The following is an 18,673-nucleotide window of genomic DNA, read 5'->3' as shown; positions in this document are numbered from 1 at the left end:
CTCTCTAGGACCTTACCATTAAGTGTATAAGCCCTGCTAAGATTTGCTTTCCCAAAATGCAGCATCTCACATTTATCTGAATTAAACTCCATCTGCCACCTCTCAGCCCATTGGCCCATCTGGCCAAGATACTGTTGTAATCTGAGGTAACCCTCTACGCTGTCCACTACACCTCCAATTTTGGTGTCATCTGCAAACTTACTAACTGTACCTCTTATGCTTGCCTCCAAATCATTTATGTAAATGACAAAAAGTAGAGGACCCAACACCGAACCTTGTGGCACTCCACTGGTCACAGGCCTCCAGTCTGAAAAACAACCCTCCACCACCACCCTCTGTCTTCTACCTTTGAGCCAGTTCTGTATCCAAATGGCTAGTTCTCCCATTCCATGAGATATAAACTTTCTAATCAGTCTCCCATGGGGAACCTTGTCGAACGCATTACTGAAGTCCATATAGATCACATCTACTGCTCTGCCCTCATCAATCCTCGTGAGACATGATTTCCCACGCACAAAGCCATGTTGACTATTCCTAATCAATCCTTGACTTTCCAAATACGTGTACATTCTGTCTTTGGTTCTCTTGCAATTACTGCTGTCTAATAAACTGCAGGTCAACTCAAAGACACCTGACAGTACCCTGTCTCAAAGTATCTCTCTAAGCTTTAAAAATCGACATTGCATTGCACAGTTAAAAGTATGCACTGCTTGATTTTACCACATTGTAAAATCCTCCTAGTATTTCAGTTATATAATAGCCCAACTTCAATTTCAGATTACAGTCCAAAAAAGAAAATAAATGTGGTACCTTCTAGTGCAAGTATCACAGTCTTGTCCCTTGGCCTACTCTTGGGAAAGAAAAATTGGTGGGCCCCATTCTGAAAGCGAGCATTCCAAATAGAAAGGTAAGTGAATTTAATATCATTAGGACGAATGTGGTCAGCTGTTAAGTAGGACTAGCTGTTCTATTAATCAACCTGACTGACTGAATTGTGCAAGTAGTTTGCATGATTGCCTTCAGTCATCATGTATGGTCTGCCCGAAGGAAGGTCCTTGGCTGATGGTAGTCTTTACATTCTCTCCATTTTACGCCAATCACGTTCTTCAATTATCAAACCATCCGACGTTGATATTCTCTTTCTCACCCCTGTTTCATGTAACCTTTTGGTATTGTCTCATACAAGCCTGAACCTTCTTAAAAAATGTGTCTGACTTTTTGTTTGTGCCCAATTACATTCAGGAAATTTCTGTTTTTCATTCTCTATACCTCTTCATCATTTGTTATTTCTTTTGTTCAGCAGATCCTTGCCATTCTCCTCCAAACCCATATTTAAAACTTATTTAGCAAGCTGGCAGTCCGAGTCACACATCAACACAAAGCAACAATCCAAATTAAGCTCTCTGCAAGCCGTTTCTCAAGTTTGTTTATTCAGCTCTCTCATTAGTAACTGCCTCTTCTTATAAAAACTGTATTTCCCATTGATTTCCTAGTTCCAGTTCTCTTTTCCCCATGAACATGGGGTGGCACAGTGGCTCAGTAGTTAGCACTGCTGCCTCACAGCGCCAGGGACCTGGGTTCAATTCCCGCCTTGTTTGCACATTCTCCCTGTGTCTGCATGGGTTTCCTCCCACAGTCCAAAGATGTGCAGGTTAGGTGAATTGGCCATGCTAAATTGCCCGTAGTGTTAAATGAATTTGTCAGGGGTGAATGTAGGGGAACGGGTGTGGGTGGGTTGCTCTTTGGAGGGTCTGTGTGGACTTGTGGGGCCGTAGGGCCTGTTTCCACACTGTAGGGAATCTAATCTAATCTAAATATGAATATTTCACAGTGATTTTAAGACCTGCATCAATTTGATTTTGCCAATGTTTACTTTCATTCCAGAGTTTATGTCTGCTGTTACTAGTTTGCTGACTAGTTCTTGTAATCCTTCTTGTGTTTGCTACAAGTGCTTTGCTATCTGCAAATGCAACTGATGTTATTGTTCATCCTTCAATTCAAATGACAGATTCTTCAAGCACTTCTTTGATCCTCCATAATAGCTGATCCTCTTTTCCAAACAATACCTCAATATGATTAAAAAAACGTCACCTTCTAGGAAGAACTGCACACAGGATTGTCTAACTGAACAAAATACCATCTTCGTTTCCTCTTTATGTGCCTACTAATTTGTGGGAGGACAAGTTTTTAATGTGTTTTAACATGCTTCAGAAATATATGTGCAGACAAAGAAGATTAACTAACTCAATACTTAAATGGATTACCAGAGATAAAATACTGGCGCAATTCAGGTGACATCGTAAACTGTGGCAGTGCAGTTCAAGCAGTTTATGAAAGCCATTTCAAACAGACCGTAACACCACTGAACACACTGTTATATCTTCATTCTTTACAATCAGTGATTTATTTAAATGGAGAGGTTTTTTTTAAATTCCAGTTTGAACTTGAAACTTTCTATAAACAGTTCCAGCTTCATCCTCATTCCTTCATATTCCGAATATCATGAGACCCCAGTCCTCTGAGAACTCTTCTGATTCTGGACTCATGAGTATCCCCGATTTCCTTCACTCTTATAGTGGTGGCCATTCCTTCTGTTGTCCAGACCCTGAATTCTGAAAAGCCGTCCTTACTCCTCTCTGCTCCTTTAAGACGCTTCTCAAACCAACCCCTTCAATCCAGCTGCTGGCCAGGTGTTGCAAACTAATATCACTTTCAGTAGCTAGGCATAAAATCCTACAGTTAGAACAATTGTATATTGTTGCTGTCTAATTCTGAAGAAATATAACCTCAGAAGCAATAGTCAACATCTCTGAGGTTGAATTATCAAAAGCCAAGTAGGTATACCTTAAACAACATGCGAGGCAGTAATAAAATACCTTGAAATAAGGCAAAAACTTAGCTCAAATGAATGACTTCCACAGTGTTAAACAGAGAAGGGAGCCAAAAGAGCTGAGTTACATGGTAGTAAAGTTAATGGACTAATTCTGCTGCTGTAAGTGACAACAGAGAAGCAAAGGCACTCAATTCAACGACTATTTTAAATTAACTGCCAGCTCTCTGAAATATAAATTTACAGTTTACTTTAAGAAGTAATAGTTAGTTTTGAATTTTTATTATTACAAGATGATGTAATATAGGTGGAAGGGGAATAAAGGTTAAAATGGTGGTGGTTTTGCATCACATAATACCTTTACATCATAACATATTCTCCCAGGTTTTATTCAGCAAAGTGTTACTGGAAAAGGCTGTATATTTCGGGCAAGTGATTTGACACAGTGCAACATCCTGCAAAATTCTGACATAAGTGCCATTTATTGCTGAGCACTGTAATTCTGCAGAGGAAGTCTTAGTGGCGAAGAAAATAAGGGATCTCAGCAACAACAAATCACTTGATAAGTAGATAGGTAGAGATCTATGGACTTCACAGTTGATTAGAATATCTGATAAAATATAACCAGTGGTATGTGATAGCTCAGTAATACTGATGGGCTTTCTGGGTTGAGGCTTATGTAATGGCACTTCATTTGGCATTTTATTTTTAAAAAGCAGAAAAGGACTTAATGGAAGTGCACATCCTGAACACTGCTACTGGATAACTGAAGGAGTTAATACATTTCATACTCCACCAAGGTCACAGTCACACACACACACAGATGTGTACAGTTTCTGCTGAAGAGTACATTCTTAATTTCAAGGTGTTTCTCCTCCATGGTCAGTTTTCATCCACAATTCAATAATGTCTGAACCCCTTCCCTGGCTCTGATATTGTCTGCGCAATGTTTTCAAATTTAGCGTGAAAATTACTTGACTGTCCCAGGGCCACAGACGGTGTTAAGAGGATCAGGGAGGAGAGTGATCTAATCAAATCAGAGGAGCTCATAGAAGAAACTCCAGCCTGTTTTGTACCTCTTAACGTTAACCTTGCCAATCAAGAAGCAAGCAGGAGCGTGCCTATGCACATTAACTTCTACCCTGTCCTTGAACCACTGCAGACACCAAACCAATAAGGCCTTCAATCCCGAGGCCCAGAGAGCCCTGGAGATACCTCCAATTCCATTAAAGGGACTCTTGAGAAAGAAAGACACACATCCTAAAGTGCAAGGTCCTGAAAGGAGCTAATGCCTTACACATTTATTAATGCCACCACAAGAGAACAAATTAAAGACAATAGGTCGTACGTATTGGTCACAAGCTGTAACCCTTTCGAGCCTATGTTATCAGTGGATCAATTGCTTTCATTGGTTTGCTTAAACAAGCATCTAGGGCTTTCAAGGCTACCTAGATAATCAAATAACTAAAAACCTTGGTCCTAATCATTTGGCTACATGAATCTTTTCAATACTGAGCTAGTACCTACTCTATACAGTGTAGTCCACTATTTATCATATACTATTAGCCGCAATATATATGCTGAGACATGTCATGGCTTGCAATGCCAAGAAAAACTCAGCAAGAGCCTGTTAACTGGCATAAGAAAGTAATTAAACTTAAATGTGCTCAAATGATTAACTGCATTTTTCACATTGCTGCAATAGCAAAGTTATAACAAACGAACTGTAGACAATTTCCTTGAGGGACAAGCAGACAAAATAAAAAAGGCAACTGCTTTATTCAACCCAACTTAAAATTCAATACTTCAATTACAAATATAACAGTAAATATTCATATCGGTTTGATGGTATGAAGTGTAGAAATCCAGCCCAGGGCTTTATTTTTAAGTTTCTATAGGACGTGTTAATGTAAGTGAGAGTGACACTGATAGGGATGACAATTGTGAAAGAATACAACAGAATATAGATAGATTGGTGACTTGGGCACAGAATTGGCAAATGAATTTTAATCCAGACAAATGCGAGGTGATGCATCTTGGAGGATCAAATTTAGGTGTGAATTATACTGTAAATGGTAGAATCCTTAGGAACATTAATATAGAGACGGATCTGGACATGCAGGTTCATTGTTCCTTAAAAGTGGCAACACAAGTGACCAAGGTGATTAAGAAGGCATATGATATGCCTGCCTTCATCAGGGCATGGAGTACAAGAGTTGGCAAACCATGTTGCAGTTATATAAAACGCTTATTAGGCCGCATTTGGAGTATTGTGTACAGTTTTGATCGCCACACTGCCAGAAAGACATGAGAGCTTTGGAGAGAATGCAGGGAAGGTTCACCAGGATATTACCTGGTCTTGAGGGCATTGGCTATGAGGAAAGGTTAAAGAGATTAGGATTGTTTTCACTGGAAAGACGATGACTGAGAGGAGACCTGATAGAGGTCTCCAAAGGTTTGAGAGGCATGGAAAAGGTGGATAGTCAGAGGCTTTTTACAGGGTTGGAGTTTCAATTATAAAGGGGGCACAAGTTCAAGGTAAGGGGGACAAGCTTAAGGGACATTTGCAAGGGAAGCTTTTCATGCAGTGGTAGGAGCCTGGAACACACTACCAGAAGAGGCATCTGGATGTTGCAGGCATGTTGGCAACATTTAAGAGGCATCTGGATGGTTACATGAACAGAGAGGGAATAGAGAGACATGGACCGACTAAGGGCAGAAGGTTTGTGTTTTAATTTAGTCAGGGCATGATGATTGGCACAGGCTTGGAGAGCCAAAGGGCCTGTTCCTGTGCTGTTCTTTTCTTTTGTTCTTCAGTTAAAAATCTGAAGGTTTGAATTAGGAATCAAGGATCCAGCGACATGCCAAAGTAGCTGTTCAATACATGCAAGTTTAGACTGCTGAGAGGTCACTCAGGGAGATGAGTTGGATAACATGGTAGGGCACGTCAACTGCCTTCCAGACAATGGCTGAATGGCAATCAGGAGCAGGAACTATAGTCTGAGAAGACTGTACCAATTACAACAATCCTCACTTCAATAAGGATTGGTGAACTCAGCCTGGGCAGAGATGACACTTGGAACTTTTGTTTTACTTGGAACCTTTTTTTGGCATTGCAATAATCCATACAAACAAGATGACTTTAGTTCTTTATTTTAAAATTTTTAGTCAGAACAGTCTTGTCATATTTTCCTTCTACTATTGCATTTCCCCCACTTTGTAAACTCAAATTGAATTCAGTGAACAAACAGGACTAATTAAACTGCAAATGACTAACTGAATACAAAACAGCTATCATCAGCTGCTATAAATCTCATCCAAGTTAGTAGTTAAATTATGTCTTCTGAAACTCACTCAATATCTATTTTCTGCAGAAACAGAGCTGTTTTTGACTAATAGTTAAGAATGTCACTGTTCAAATGAATATGTAAACAGAGATGGGAATGGTTTTGTAGCTTCCCCAGGGATTCATGATTCATACCATCTTGAACAACAAATACATTCCTCTTCCACAAACATTTCCTGCCATGAAGGCTGTTTAGAGCAGCCAGAACTTTGCCAAGGTCTCTCCACATTTAGTAGTTTAGTAGCACAGAGGATATTAGCTCATCTCTTAATACAAGGGAACTTTATGATGCATGATAGGCACAATAATCTATGGCTCACTAAAACCAACTAATGCCAGGAAAATAGGCTGGCAGCCCTGAGAATGTGACAGAACAAGTCAGATGGGGAAGGATTAGGGCTAGTTGCTAGCCATGTGAAGCGGAAGTGGAGTCTGTGGACTAAGTTGCTTCAATAGTAGAACAAGGAGAGAAAATGAAGGAAGAAAGTACCAAAGATGAAATCTTCAGGAATTACACAGTTAATGATGGCTAAAGGGCTGTAAAAATAGAAATCTCTGCTGGAACCAAGAAAGACTAAACGTTCTGAGCTGGGAACTAAAGGACACACTGAAACACGATGTCATGGTTGGCAGCTGTGGTGAAGTGGTAATGTCCCTATCTGAGCTAGGAAGTCTGAGTTCAAGTCCCACCTGGTGTGTAATAACATATCCAAACAGTTTGATTTGAAAATATCTACCAAGTCCCTCTGAATGCAAAACTTACCCATCTCTTACCGTTCATTTTTTCTCTTATTTTTCTTATCAAAGCGCATGTTTCAGACTTTGCCACATTATATTCTGATGTATTCTTGGTCATTTCCCTTCTCCCCAACCTGCCTACATCCATCTGCACATCAGACTACTCCTTACCATTTACCTTCCCATTAACCTTCTAACAGCAGCAAACTTGGATGTCTCACACTCAGTCCCCTTAATTAGATTTATTAATATAAGTTGTACACAGCTGAAATTCAGCCATTCATAAGCCCTTTATAAACACCGCAAACTCTTTGAGATACTCTTCAAACTGTAATGGTAAACAAACAGCCACTTAAAAAGATCTTCAAACAATTTAAGAACTCTTAAGTGTTCATATAAATGTTAAACACACAGCCATTCAAACCCTCCGCAATAACATCATCCCTTAATGAATTTAAAATTGTGAAAGCAAAGTTTGCAAATTCCTTGACAGCTGTATCAACAGTACCTGCTGAGGTGAAGCCATTAGCTGCAAACATATTAATCTGGAGCAGTAATTGGACATCAGCCACTCAGGTATATTCCACCACTGACAAAGGTCATGGCTGATTACTCCACATAACCTTTCATGTTCTTGCTTATTGCAAGTTGATCTACCTCTGCCTTAAAAACATAGGAAGACTTGTCCTTCTCTGCCGTTTGAAAATCAGTGTTCTGAAGATGCATGACACTGAAAAATAGATTGTCCTCATCTCTGTCTTAAATTGGCAATTCCTCATTTTTAAACAGTGACCTTCAGTTCTAGAAACTCTCACAAAAGAAGTTAAAAATCACACAACACCAGGTTATAGTCCAACAGGTTTAATTGGAAGCACACTAGCTTTCGGAGCGACGCTCCTTCATCTCCGTCTCACAAAAGAAAACATCCTTTCCACATACATTTTCTTAAGGTATCAGGATCCCTGAGGACATATATATTTATATCAAATTACCACTTGTTCTTTTAAGCTCCAGTGGATACAAGCCCAGTCTGTCTAACCTTGCCTCAGAAGACAAAACGGAATAGAGTGGTGCTGGAAAAGCACAGCAGTTCAGGCAGCATCCAAGGAGCAGGAAAACCGATGTTTCGGGCAAAAGCCCTTCAGGTATTCCTGATGAAGGGCTTTTGCTCAAAACATCGATTTTCCTGCTCCTCGGATGCTGCCTGAACTGCTGTGCTTTTCCAGCAGCACTCTATTCCAGAGTCTGGTTTCCAGCATCTGCAGTCATTGTTTTTACCTCAGAAGACAAAATGCACATTCCAGTATTAGCCTAGTAAACCTTCACTGAACTGCTGCAAATATATTTCGATACTTCCTTAAATAAGGACACCAATACTGTACATAATACCCCAGATTAGTCTCACCAATGTCTTGTATAATTGAAGCATAATCTCCCTCTTTTGTGTTCAATTCCCTTCACAATTTGATTCTATTAGCTTTTCTAGTTACTTGCTGAACCTGTACACTAGCCATTTGATATTGATGCACTGAGACATCCAGATCCCTCTGCATTTCCCTCTGCAATCGAGGCAACACGTTTCTTTTTTTAATTATTCATGCTAGATGTCTGCCCACTCACTTAGCCTATTAATATCCATCAATATGGTTTGGAGTTTAGGAAAAGCTTAATAATTAGACTCCGATGTGCAGTTATGTTCAGAAAAACCCAGTGCTGAACATAATTAAAAGTGAGGTAGTGAAGCAGATCCGTTCCACTGCTTTAGGGCTATATTGATGTTGTACTGTTAATTAAATAAGTCAGCTATCCACTTTGCTAATTCAAAGGTTCAAATGGTAGATAAAAAAATGATAGATAAAAAAATGATAGATCAACAGATGGATTAAATCAAAGAGTCAAACTGACACTAAAATCTGATTCCGTTTAATGCAAACATGCATTTTGGAGATATGTATCTGCATGCTTTCACAGTGCTAGTCAATTTAATGGCCACTTACCTAAGAACAAAGCCCTATCATCAAACACTGCATTACAAACATATTTAAATTTTCATAAAGCATCTAATTATGACCTGTAAAGGTATTAACACCTTATAAAATTGCATCAAAAGGTTCCTGATTCCAGACAGGCTGCCTTTTTGGTTCACAGACCTACCTGACTTGATTCCTGACATAAACTCTTGAAACCTACCAGCCTCGCTGAAAATCTCAAACTCAATGAAATACAGGATTGAAGCAGTTAACAATATTAGTTGTCCCAAAACCAATATGTGTGTGTATTAGATTGTGTATTGGTCAAACTAGTGGCCAGTGGGAATGAGGTCCCAATGTTAAATATCCACCCTCCGTCCCTCCTCTTTACTTATGTTGCTTGGGTTGTGGCAGCTTGGCATAAGGCACTTTCAGTTGTCTACTTTCATTTGACTCAAGTTTTGTGAGTCTTACCTTTAACAATGCAAGCTGGACCAAAAAGCAGAATTCCCATCTCATTTCCAACAGTATTTATTCAAAGAGTAGCTATCTTTTATGAGTGCTTTATATAGTAATTTGTTTTTCCAAGGGATTAATTATTTCCAAGTTCTGAATGGCTTAATGAGCAGGAGGTATCTTTCACTAACAAGTGTGTTCGAATGAGAGCTGTATCAGATAGCTGAAAAGTTTTGTTGCTTTTTCATCTCCACATTGCTCCGGAGATCTGCTCATGGTGGACACTGGACGAGCTTATGGAGGGGATAGATGGTATGCGGAGCTGCAAGAGTTCGGACAGAAGATATGAGAAGATACTGACATAAGTGAGGCATGAGTTGGCATGGGTGGCTTGGAAAATATGAAGAAATAGATGAGGAGAATGGTTTGACATGTAAAGTATGAGGGTCTGAGGTGGATGAGGGGCTGCTATGATTTGGCTCTGAGGGCATGAGGGTCATGGGGATGGATGAAAGTTGAGAAGGCTGAATGATGGAAGACTAGATGCCACCCTAAAGAAAAGGGATGAGTTCACAGAAAACCTTCTAATCAGCAGCCCTGACACTTGCTCTCTCCAATGATTTTCAACATTCTGGATTTAGTGAATCAGATTCTACACAGCACTCGTCCACTGAAACACGTTACATTTTTCAGGGTACTTTTACTGAGATGGGGAAACAGAGTTGAGAAATTTCCCAACTTGAGCTACTCATCTGGGAAGGAATATTATGGCCCATTGTCTTTTTCTTTCTTCCTGTACTAATTCCTTGGTCCTCCCTTGTTAAATTCTAAAATCATCCCAATCCTCAGGATTACTACTCTTTTCTGGCAACATTATAAATCTTGCCCTTTGACCTAAAATAATCTTTAACTTCTTTTGGACCACTTTTTATCTTTAAGGAATTATTACTAATGTTATAAAAGCCAGCCATTGCTTGTTACCTAATCTAACTTAGCTCGGTCACCCCACATATCTTTGCAGTTTGCTTTGTTTAGATTTCAGAACCTAGCATCAGATATAACTAAATCACTTTCAAACCGAAACAAAATTCTATCATACAATGGTTATTCTTCCCCAGAGACCCCTTCATTACAAGGTTAATTAATCTTTCTCATTGCACAATACTAGATTCAAAATAGCCTGTTTCCAATTTGGTTCATTGATATACTGAATTAGAAAACGATCTTGCATACATTCCATCAATTGGCCGCCCACATTATTACTGCAAATTTGGTTCACTCAGTCTGTATGAAACTTCAATCCTCCATGATACCTGTATTATTCTCACTATGTGCAGCTTTAATTTCATCACTTATACTCAGTGCTACATTTACTGTTAGAAGACTTATAAACAACTCACATCAATGCTTTGTACACTTTACTGTTTCTGAGCTCCACCCGAACTCTGTTATTTCTTGAACTAAGATATTTTTCTTGACTCCATTTTTATTATCAGGGCTACTTTTCCTCCCTTTAAATTTTACTTCTATCTTTGAAAAGTCAAACAATAGATATTCAATCAAACCTATTTATTTCTCTCTGCACTATTAATTTATTTAATTTACTGCAAAGGCATTGCACAAATATAGTGCCTTTGACTTTTTTCTAATTTTCTCTGACATCATCTTAGTCCTTAATTCCCTATGAGCTTTCTTAAACTCACACTGCTTATTTTTGCCCAAAGCACACTTTGCCCTGGAGTCTTGATATTCCCTTGCTGCTTTTGAATTTATCATTTTCTGAATACTCCCATGGGCCTTCCCCAAATTCATTAATTAAATGCCCTAGTTATTCCACTCCAACTTCAGTCAAAGGAGGTAAACTCAGCAAAAAATTCAAATGAAAGTTTATTCATTTTATTTAAAAATTTAATAAAATTAAGAATTTTAACAATCATCCATATTTAACACAGTCCCTAAACCAAGCCTGCCTGACTGCCTAAAACAAGCTCTGAAAAGGTTTCAAATTCCTACCTCCTTGTATCCTCCAGAGACACCTCCAAATCCATTAAGTGGCAGGGGCAAAAGAAGCACAAAATTTACGTGAGCATGCTAAGAGGTTTCAGGCTTATATTTTCAAGGAGAGTTGGGGGGGGGGGTTGGAATAAAAATCAATCAAACCGCCTGAATTGTCACTATCTAGTACAACCCTGTCATAATTTGTAAATTAATAATGAACACCCAAAGAGCCTACCAGAGAATTTTTCACAGACTATCCTGAATTATTACATAATTATACAGTAAACAGATGAGTAAATGCATTTGGGAAAGTTTTATTTTAAAAGAAATACACAATGGAGGTATAGTTACAACTGATGATATTACACTGTCCTTACTTGAAATTTCAGATTTAAAAAACCTATAAATTCTATTTGTATTCTTGTTCTGAAAGTGTTCAAATCTTCCTACTATAGGATTATAATTAATTCTTTGTTGAAAACTCTTAACCTTTATACTGGCATTTGTCAACCTAAATTCAAATAATGATTTACAACCTTCTATTTCGTAAAATATGATTTACATGAAAAATACACTTGCCAAGTACTGGTTCCTTTTATACATCAAATGTTGCTGGTGTCATATGATTGCTCCAAGGTAAATTTAACATTTTCACATCTTTAATAGATCGCTTGAAGATACAATTGTATATGTAGCCTTTCTCCCCGGTATTCATTTGCTGTTACATTTTATAAGCAACACTGTGATAGAATTTAACTGTATACTCACTCTAAAATATATTCAGTTTAAATGGCAATTGTGCACAATATCTTGGAATATATCTTATTGGTCAATTTTACCTGTGCAAAATAAACCATATTATGCCCCACCTAAAGAACAGCATTGGTTTATGTCTTTACAACAATAATACTTGTGGTATGATGGGGCAGAGGTTAACATTAAAACATAGACAGTTGTATGCTGTAAAAAAAATCCTGCACTGCTGTGCTCTGCCAACATCAGGAAATGCATTTGTGATTTTCAGTGAGACTATTGGAACATTTCAAAGAATTGATTGAGAATTATGATTTGCTTTCTGAAAGTATTCCCATTAATTGTGTGGATATAAGACCACTGCTTAGCCTAAGATCATGAGTAAGAAGAGTAGGCCATTTGGCCCAACGAGCCAGTCTGTCACCTTTCAATAAGATTGTGGCTGATTGATTATGGCCTTAACTCCACTTTCCTGTCACCCATAACTCTTAACTGTTTCATGAGAAAATTTGAAATCAGCCATGAGGATATTCAGTGGCCGTGCCTCCACTGCTCTCGGTGGATGAGAATTCCAAAGACTAATGAAAGTCTAAGAAGTGATTCCTTACCTCTATCTTAAATAGGAGACCCCGAGGCTGTGTTATTGAATTCTAGATTTCCCCATACATCCTCTTGGCATCTGCCCAGTTAAATCCCCTCAGAATCTTATAATAAGAGGATCAACTCTCATTTATTTGACCTCCAACGAGCATAGGCTCAATCTGCTTGACTTTTTCTCATAAGACAAACCTTTCATTCCAAACTGTGAACATTTAGTGAACTGCTTCCAATGCAAATACATCTCCCCTTGAAAAAAAAGGGACCAAACTGTACATTGTACCTCGGTCTCAACTGCATAGTTATAGCAAAATTTCACAACTTATGTATTCCAATTTTTTTGCAACAAAGTTCAAAATACCATTTGTCTTCCTAATTTCTTACTGTAATTAAAATATAACTTGTAAAATCAGGTACAAGGATACCCATATATATATATATATATAGTTCTGTTTTGCAGCCTCCATTTAAATAATAAACTGCTTTTCTTCTTGCCACAGGAGATAACCTCACATTTTTGCAAATTGGAGAAAAGGTAACAGATGGGACACAATGACTGAAATTATTCACATCTTTTGCAAGCTTGCTTTCCAGCCTATGATCAGCAAATATGGCTACAATACAATTGGTAATTTCATCAAAGGAAGATTTCCTTTAGTAAAGGATGAATTGGTGTTTCCACCTTCCCTCAGTAGTTCGCTTGCTCTTTTGAAGGTTTCACTTGTCACTTGTGTATAATCCATGAGTCCAATACAGCCCTCACTAATATGCATATCGTTCAGGTGAGCTGAGAGACAACAACTGAATATTGATATTCAATCACACCGTGTGTAACAGCAGAGTCTGAGGCAGGAAGGGACATTGGGTACCTGGTATCAAACTTAGCAAAGAGGACTGAACCAAAAATCTTCTGGTATGTGTGTCTTATTACCATGTCACCAAATGTCACTCATTAAACTACAGGGAATAACTAGGATTGTTTTGAAATGTAGTGCTAGTGGAATATATGAATAACCATAATTTACATTGTATTTCTCTTCAGCTACAATTTTTGTAGGCTACATTCTGACTGAACTTATAAAATTCGAGATCCATGTTTTTCCATGGGATAAAAGAAATATTAAAGAAGTTGAGTTTTTTTGCTGCCAATCATTGTGTATTAATTTGAATTATCACAACATTTTTAAAAATACCTAATTTAGAAATGGTTGCTTCCTTACCAATTTGTATAATCCTTGTGATATATTTTACATTAAGTTTTGATAAATTTGCTGTGCTTGTGCTTATTGATTATTTGGTAAGTACATTAATCCATCAGTGATTGCAGTGATTAATTATCCAGTCAAATTTTAAGAAATATGATTAAAAGGAGATTAATGTTGGTTCAGCGAACAATAGCATTTATTTATAATAGATGGGTTAATATGTAGCAATACAGCCCTCTTAAAGCCACAGAAACAGATTAAAATAAATTTAACATATTCATTTAATGCAGTTGAGGAATGACAGTGCTGAGAAATTTCACACATTACAATCAGTAAAGAAATTCATTAAAACATATTTTCTGGGAATGGATGTGGACTACCCATGAGCTGAATTGTTGGATCAATCAAGCATCAAGATTTGATCAGAAGGAAAACAAGGTTTCCTTCTAAGATCTTCCTCTCTTCTCTTCTCAACGTGCAAGTCCACAGGTACTTGATATTATTCACACCTCCTCAAATAGGCACTCTTTAATTAAATGATTAGCCAAACTATTTGGCTATGAAAGGCATCTCCGCCATGCTTGGTCAGCTGCTTATGCAACACATTCACTTTTTGAGCAGGAATATCATAGACAGAAATCTGACTGATTTCCCTTCCCCAGAAATCCAGAAGCATGAAAGTCAATTCTGGCTCTTCAATTGAGAAAAGCTAACTTGAAACCTAGCACCTTTCTGGCTTATCTTACTCAGTTTGCAACTGAGTCATCAGCATAACCAGCCTTTTTACAGTTCAAAAATAATCAACAGCTCGTGGGGTATTACACATTATTTTACAGTGCTGTCAGTTCTGCCCTTGGAGCAGGTTGACAGAAGAGGTGCTCAAAGCTATGGGGGGTCCAGACAAAGTAGTTGGCAAGAAAACATTCCCACTGATAGAAACATAGAGAATAAGGAGATACCTATTTAAGGTGACCAGAGGCAACATTAGGAAAATCTTTTCTATGTAGTGAATTAGAATCTAGAGTGTACTACCCAAGATTCTGGATTAGTGGTGCTGGAAGAGCACAGCAGTTCAGGCAGCATCCGAGGAGCAGTAAAATCGACGTTTCAGGCAAAAGCCCTTCATCAGGAATACAGCGTCTATTTTACTGCTCCTTGGATGCTGCCTGAACTGCTGTGCTCTTCCAGCACCACTAATCCAGAATCTGGTTTCCAGCATCTGCAGTCATTGTTTTTACCTTGTACAACCCAAGAGCCTGGTGGAGGAAGGTGCAATCATGGCTTTCAAATGGCAATTGGATAGGCACTAAAAAGGGAAACAATTGCAGGATTGTGAGTAAAACCTGAGGAGCAAGACTAGCTGGGCAGTTCTTCCAGAGAACTGAATGAATATAATGGGGAGTCAAATGGCTCCCCTGTGTTGTAACCATTCTATGATTCTATATATAGGAACTCCAAGTGCTTTCTGAGAAAACACAAAGGAATTAACATAGAATGAACAAAGAAAACCAGAATATCAGAGTTCTTGGTTCAAATTTGATTTTTGAAATGGTCATCCTGTATTTCAAAAAATTAAAAGTGACATTAAGCTTAAAAGCATTGCTGATGAAGGAGTATTTCTTGTCCTTCAGATTTCACTGGAAATGAGAAATACAACACACAAGATTCAAAAGCAGATGTGACAAAGATACAGCACCTTAAGTAATGACAAACTGTAGTTATAATTTCCCTACAACAAGAGGAAAAAGAAACCCTGTGAATTCATGAAACAAAATAGCCATTTGCCCTGTCAGTCAACCAGAAAACAAGTTAACCCAGTACTCCATTTACTCAGCACTCATTCATTTAGCCTATCACTCTAAAATAACCTGACAGCTATTGTTATAAAAGAAATGGCTTAAACATGCTGATCCTACTAACGAGCTATTGGTGTGTACAATAGGATTCTTAAACTGAAACCCAAAGGCGTGTCGAACACTATGCAGGGGAGTAACGAAGTACAATGGAAATGATTGTCCTGTTGACTGACAGATTGGCAGGGATTAGAGAATTATCGAGGGCCTTTCTGCAAGATAAATGCAGATTAATGTAATTTGGATAAATACGAAATCTGACCAACTGGGAAGGTCAGTTCTTGTACAAGCAGATCTCACACCCAAGGATCAAGTGAATCGCTGAAGGAAACTGTGTCCTTTGGGGGTGGTGCCTTCTGTACAGCAAAATTTAAGTGTGATATTTTACACAATCTACATCTTATAGATGTAACATCCACTCCTAACAAAACATATGCTGCAAGTGAAGAACTATGTTTGTACGACAACAGCACTGAACTAAAATAAATCTAAAACAACATCATTTATGTTGCCTCTGTCAAATTCATATTAACTCTGGTACTGTATTGTGATTGTAAAGTTTGCCTTAAAGATGATTGGGATTCCCATTCACAATCGGAAAATGTCATTGGACAGTGCAGCAAAGTGTTACACAAACTGAGAGGGTTCTGCTGTGCTGGTGGAGTTGGCGGGGGGAAGGCACAGTAGTGACAGTTTTAATTTATAAAAGAAAATCAAAATAGAACTCAACCAAACTCCCCAGTCCCATTAGCTGGTTACATATGCCAGCATTAGGCCACGTTAAATTTTCATTACAAACAATTCACAATCACCTGGCAGAGTTACAAAACAGACACTTGTTTAAAGCACCAAAGAGCAAAGCATAAAGCAAGACTCAAATGCAACTTCAAAAAATTGAAGGGAGAAAGAACAGAGAAGAGAGTCCATTGTAAAGAGAATAAACAGAGTTGTCAGCATCCTAATTAAGAATCTCAAATAAATCAATCAATCAATCAATGTCATATTTCTACAAGTAGGGTGCAGTGCTGGCCATGCCAATAAAGAATTGCAATCTCTTACTATGTCAATGATTTTATCTTCATTTAGTTAAACTGTTGTGGATAAATTCAACCAGAATAACATGGGGACATTACCACATAGATAATTTACTATTATACATCTGTACAAAAAAATAGGTTTTCCTATTAGTTGGTGCAAAGGTATTTCTCTCTTCAAATCAAATAACTATTTTTACTACACTTTCTATTCAGCTAGGGTCTGGATCCACATCGGTTCCAAATCCAACGTGTGAATACTGTTGATAAAGAGTCATCTAGATTCGAAACATGAGCTTGCTTTTTCTCCATGGATGCTGTCTAACCCACTGTGATCTCCTGCATTGTTGTTTTCAAGTGCAGCCGCAGTAAAATTCTGAACTGATCTGGGTTTTGGTTTCAAATTCATAGTACAAAAGTGCTTAAAATTTGGCATAATTTGTCACAACAAAGGCACAAAGTTGATTATTTGAGGATTCAGTCTTAATTAGTAGTACACATCTACTTTGTAATGTCATTTAATTTGCTTAATTTAAGTTATTGGAAAAGAAATACTGTAACTGAATTCAGTAGATTCATAGCCCTGTAGCAATGTCCAGACTGGACATATTCATTTGCGATGATGATTGTGAAAGAATCTGGCATTGGATGCAAAAACTGAAAACATATTCCATTCTTCATCTTCATAAGCTTAAAAGTCTCAACTTTTTGATGCATTTCTAGAGTTTTCAATTAAAATGTTGACTCTTGAACAGAAGATCTGAATTCAGAAAGTAATGCACACTTCAGTAACTAAGCTGGTCTCAACTGGCTCATTCAGGAAGGTAAAAACAATGACTGCAGATGCTGGAAACCAGATTCTGGATTAGTGGTGCTGGAAGAGCACAGCAGTTCAGGCAGCATCCAAGGAGCTTCGAAGCTCCTTGGATGCTGCCTGAACTGCTGTGCTCTTCCAGCACCACTAATCCAGAATCATTCAGGAAGGTGAAAGCACCGGTCCTCTCCTGCCCCATTTTCACAACTCTCCAGACATCCTCCTTAAAGTACTCCTGAGGCAGCTTTTGAAGAGAATTGTTCCACGAGATAATTGTTTGTTAGAACAAAATTTAAACAAAGGAAATATAATGCTGAAGCCTTCACGTTCCACATATCAGGACAACATGCAAAAATCCAAATTTAGAAAGGGAACATCAATTTGTACGGCATGTGAAGAAGATGGTGATGAGTAAGAATATGTTGTTCTGAAGATGCAGCAAGTAATGTTAACGATCGTTCTTAGAAAGCTGATTAAATTCAAACAAGGCAGGTAGACTCCTCACCCTTAACAATTTCTCCTTTGAATCCTCCCACTTCCTCCAGACCAAAGGGGTAGCCATGGGCACACGTATAGGCCCCAGCTATGCCTGTCTCTTTGTTGGCTACCTAGAACAGTTGATCTTCCGTAATTACACCGGCACCACTCCCCACCTCTTCCTCCGCTACATTGATGACTGCATTGGCGCCACCTCGTGCTCCCGCGAGGAGGTTGAGCAATTCATCAACTTCACCAAAACATTCCACCCTGACCTTAAATTTACCTGGACCATCTCTGACACCTCCCTCCCCATCCTGGACCTCTTCATCTCCATTAGTGACGACCGATTTGACACTGACATTTTTTACAAACCCACCAACTCCCACAGCTACCTGGATTACACCTCTTCCCACCCTACCTCTTGCAAAAATGCCATCCCGTATTCCCAAATCCTCCGCCTCCGCCGTATCTGCTCCCAGGAAGAGCAGTTCCACCACAGAACACACCAGATGGCCACCTTCTCTAGAGACCGCAATTTCCCTTCCCACATGGTTAAAGATGCACTCCAACGCATCTCATCCACATCCCACACCTCCGCC

At 38.5% G+C, this 18,673-nt stretch overlaps 1 protein-coding gene across 6 annotated transcripts in view; it reads right to left on the bottom strand.

Moving 5' to 3' along the window:
• The window catches only part of acbd6 (acyl-CoA binding domain containing 6), a 192,663-nt gene that overhangs the window by 61,368 nt on the left and 112,622 nt on the right, over positions 1 to 18,673 (bottom strand). Inside the window, exon 7 of one of the 6 annotated variants that reach the window (XM_043699921.1) lies at positions 2,608 to 2,719. The exons of 4 other annotated variants lie outside the window; for them this stretch is intronic. In XM_043699921.1, the coding sequence (XP_043555856.1) occupies positions 2,657 to 2,719 (63 nt within the window). In that variant the 3' untranslated portion in view covers positions 2,608 to 2,656. Of the gene's footprint in view, positions 1 to 2,607; positions 2,720 to 18,673 lie in introns of those variants that run through there. One more of the 6 variants, XM_043699919.1, reaches the window with a different exon arrangement.

The sequence above is a fragment of the Chiloscyllium plagiosum genome, chromosome 11, assembly GCF_004010195.1.
Source record: "Chiloscyllium plagiosum isolate BGI_BamShark_2017 chromosome 11, ASM401019v2, whole genome shotgun sequence".
NCBI classification, from domain to species: domain Eukaryota; kingdom Metazoa; phylum Chordata; class Chondrichthyes; order Orectolobiformes; family Hemiscylliidae; genus Chiloscyllium; species Chiloscyllium plagiosum.
The sequence above is the reverse complement of the archived record's forward strand: the minus strand, read 5'-3'. Positions and strand labels throughout refer to the sequence as shown.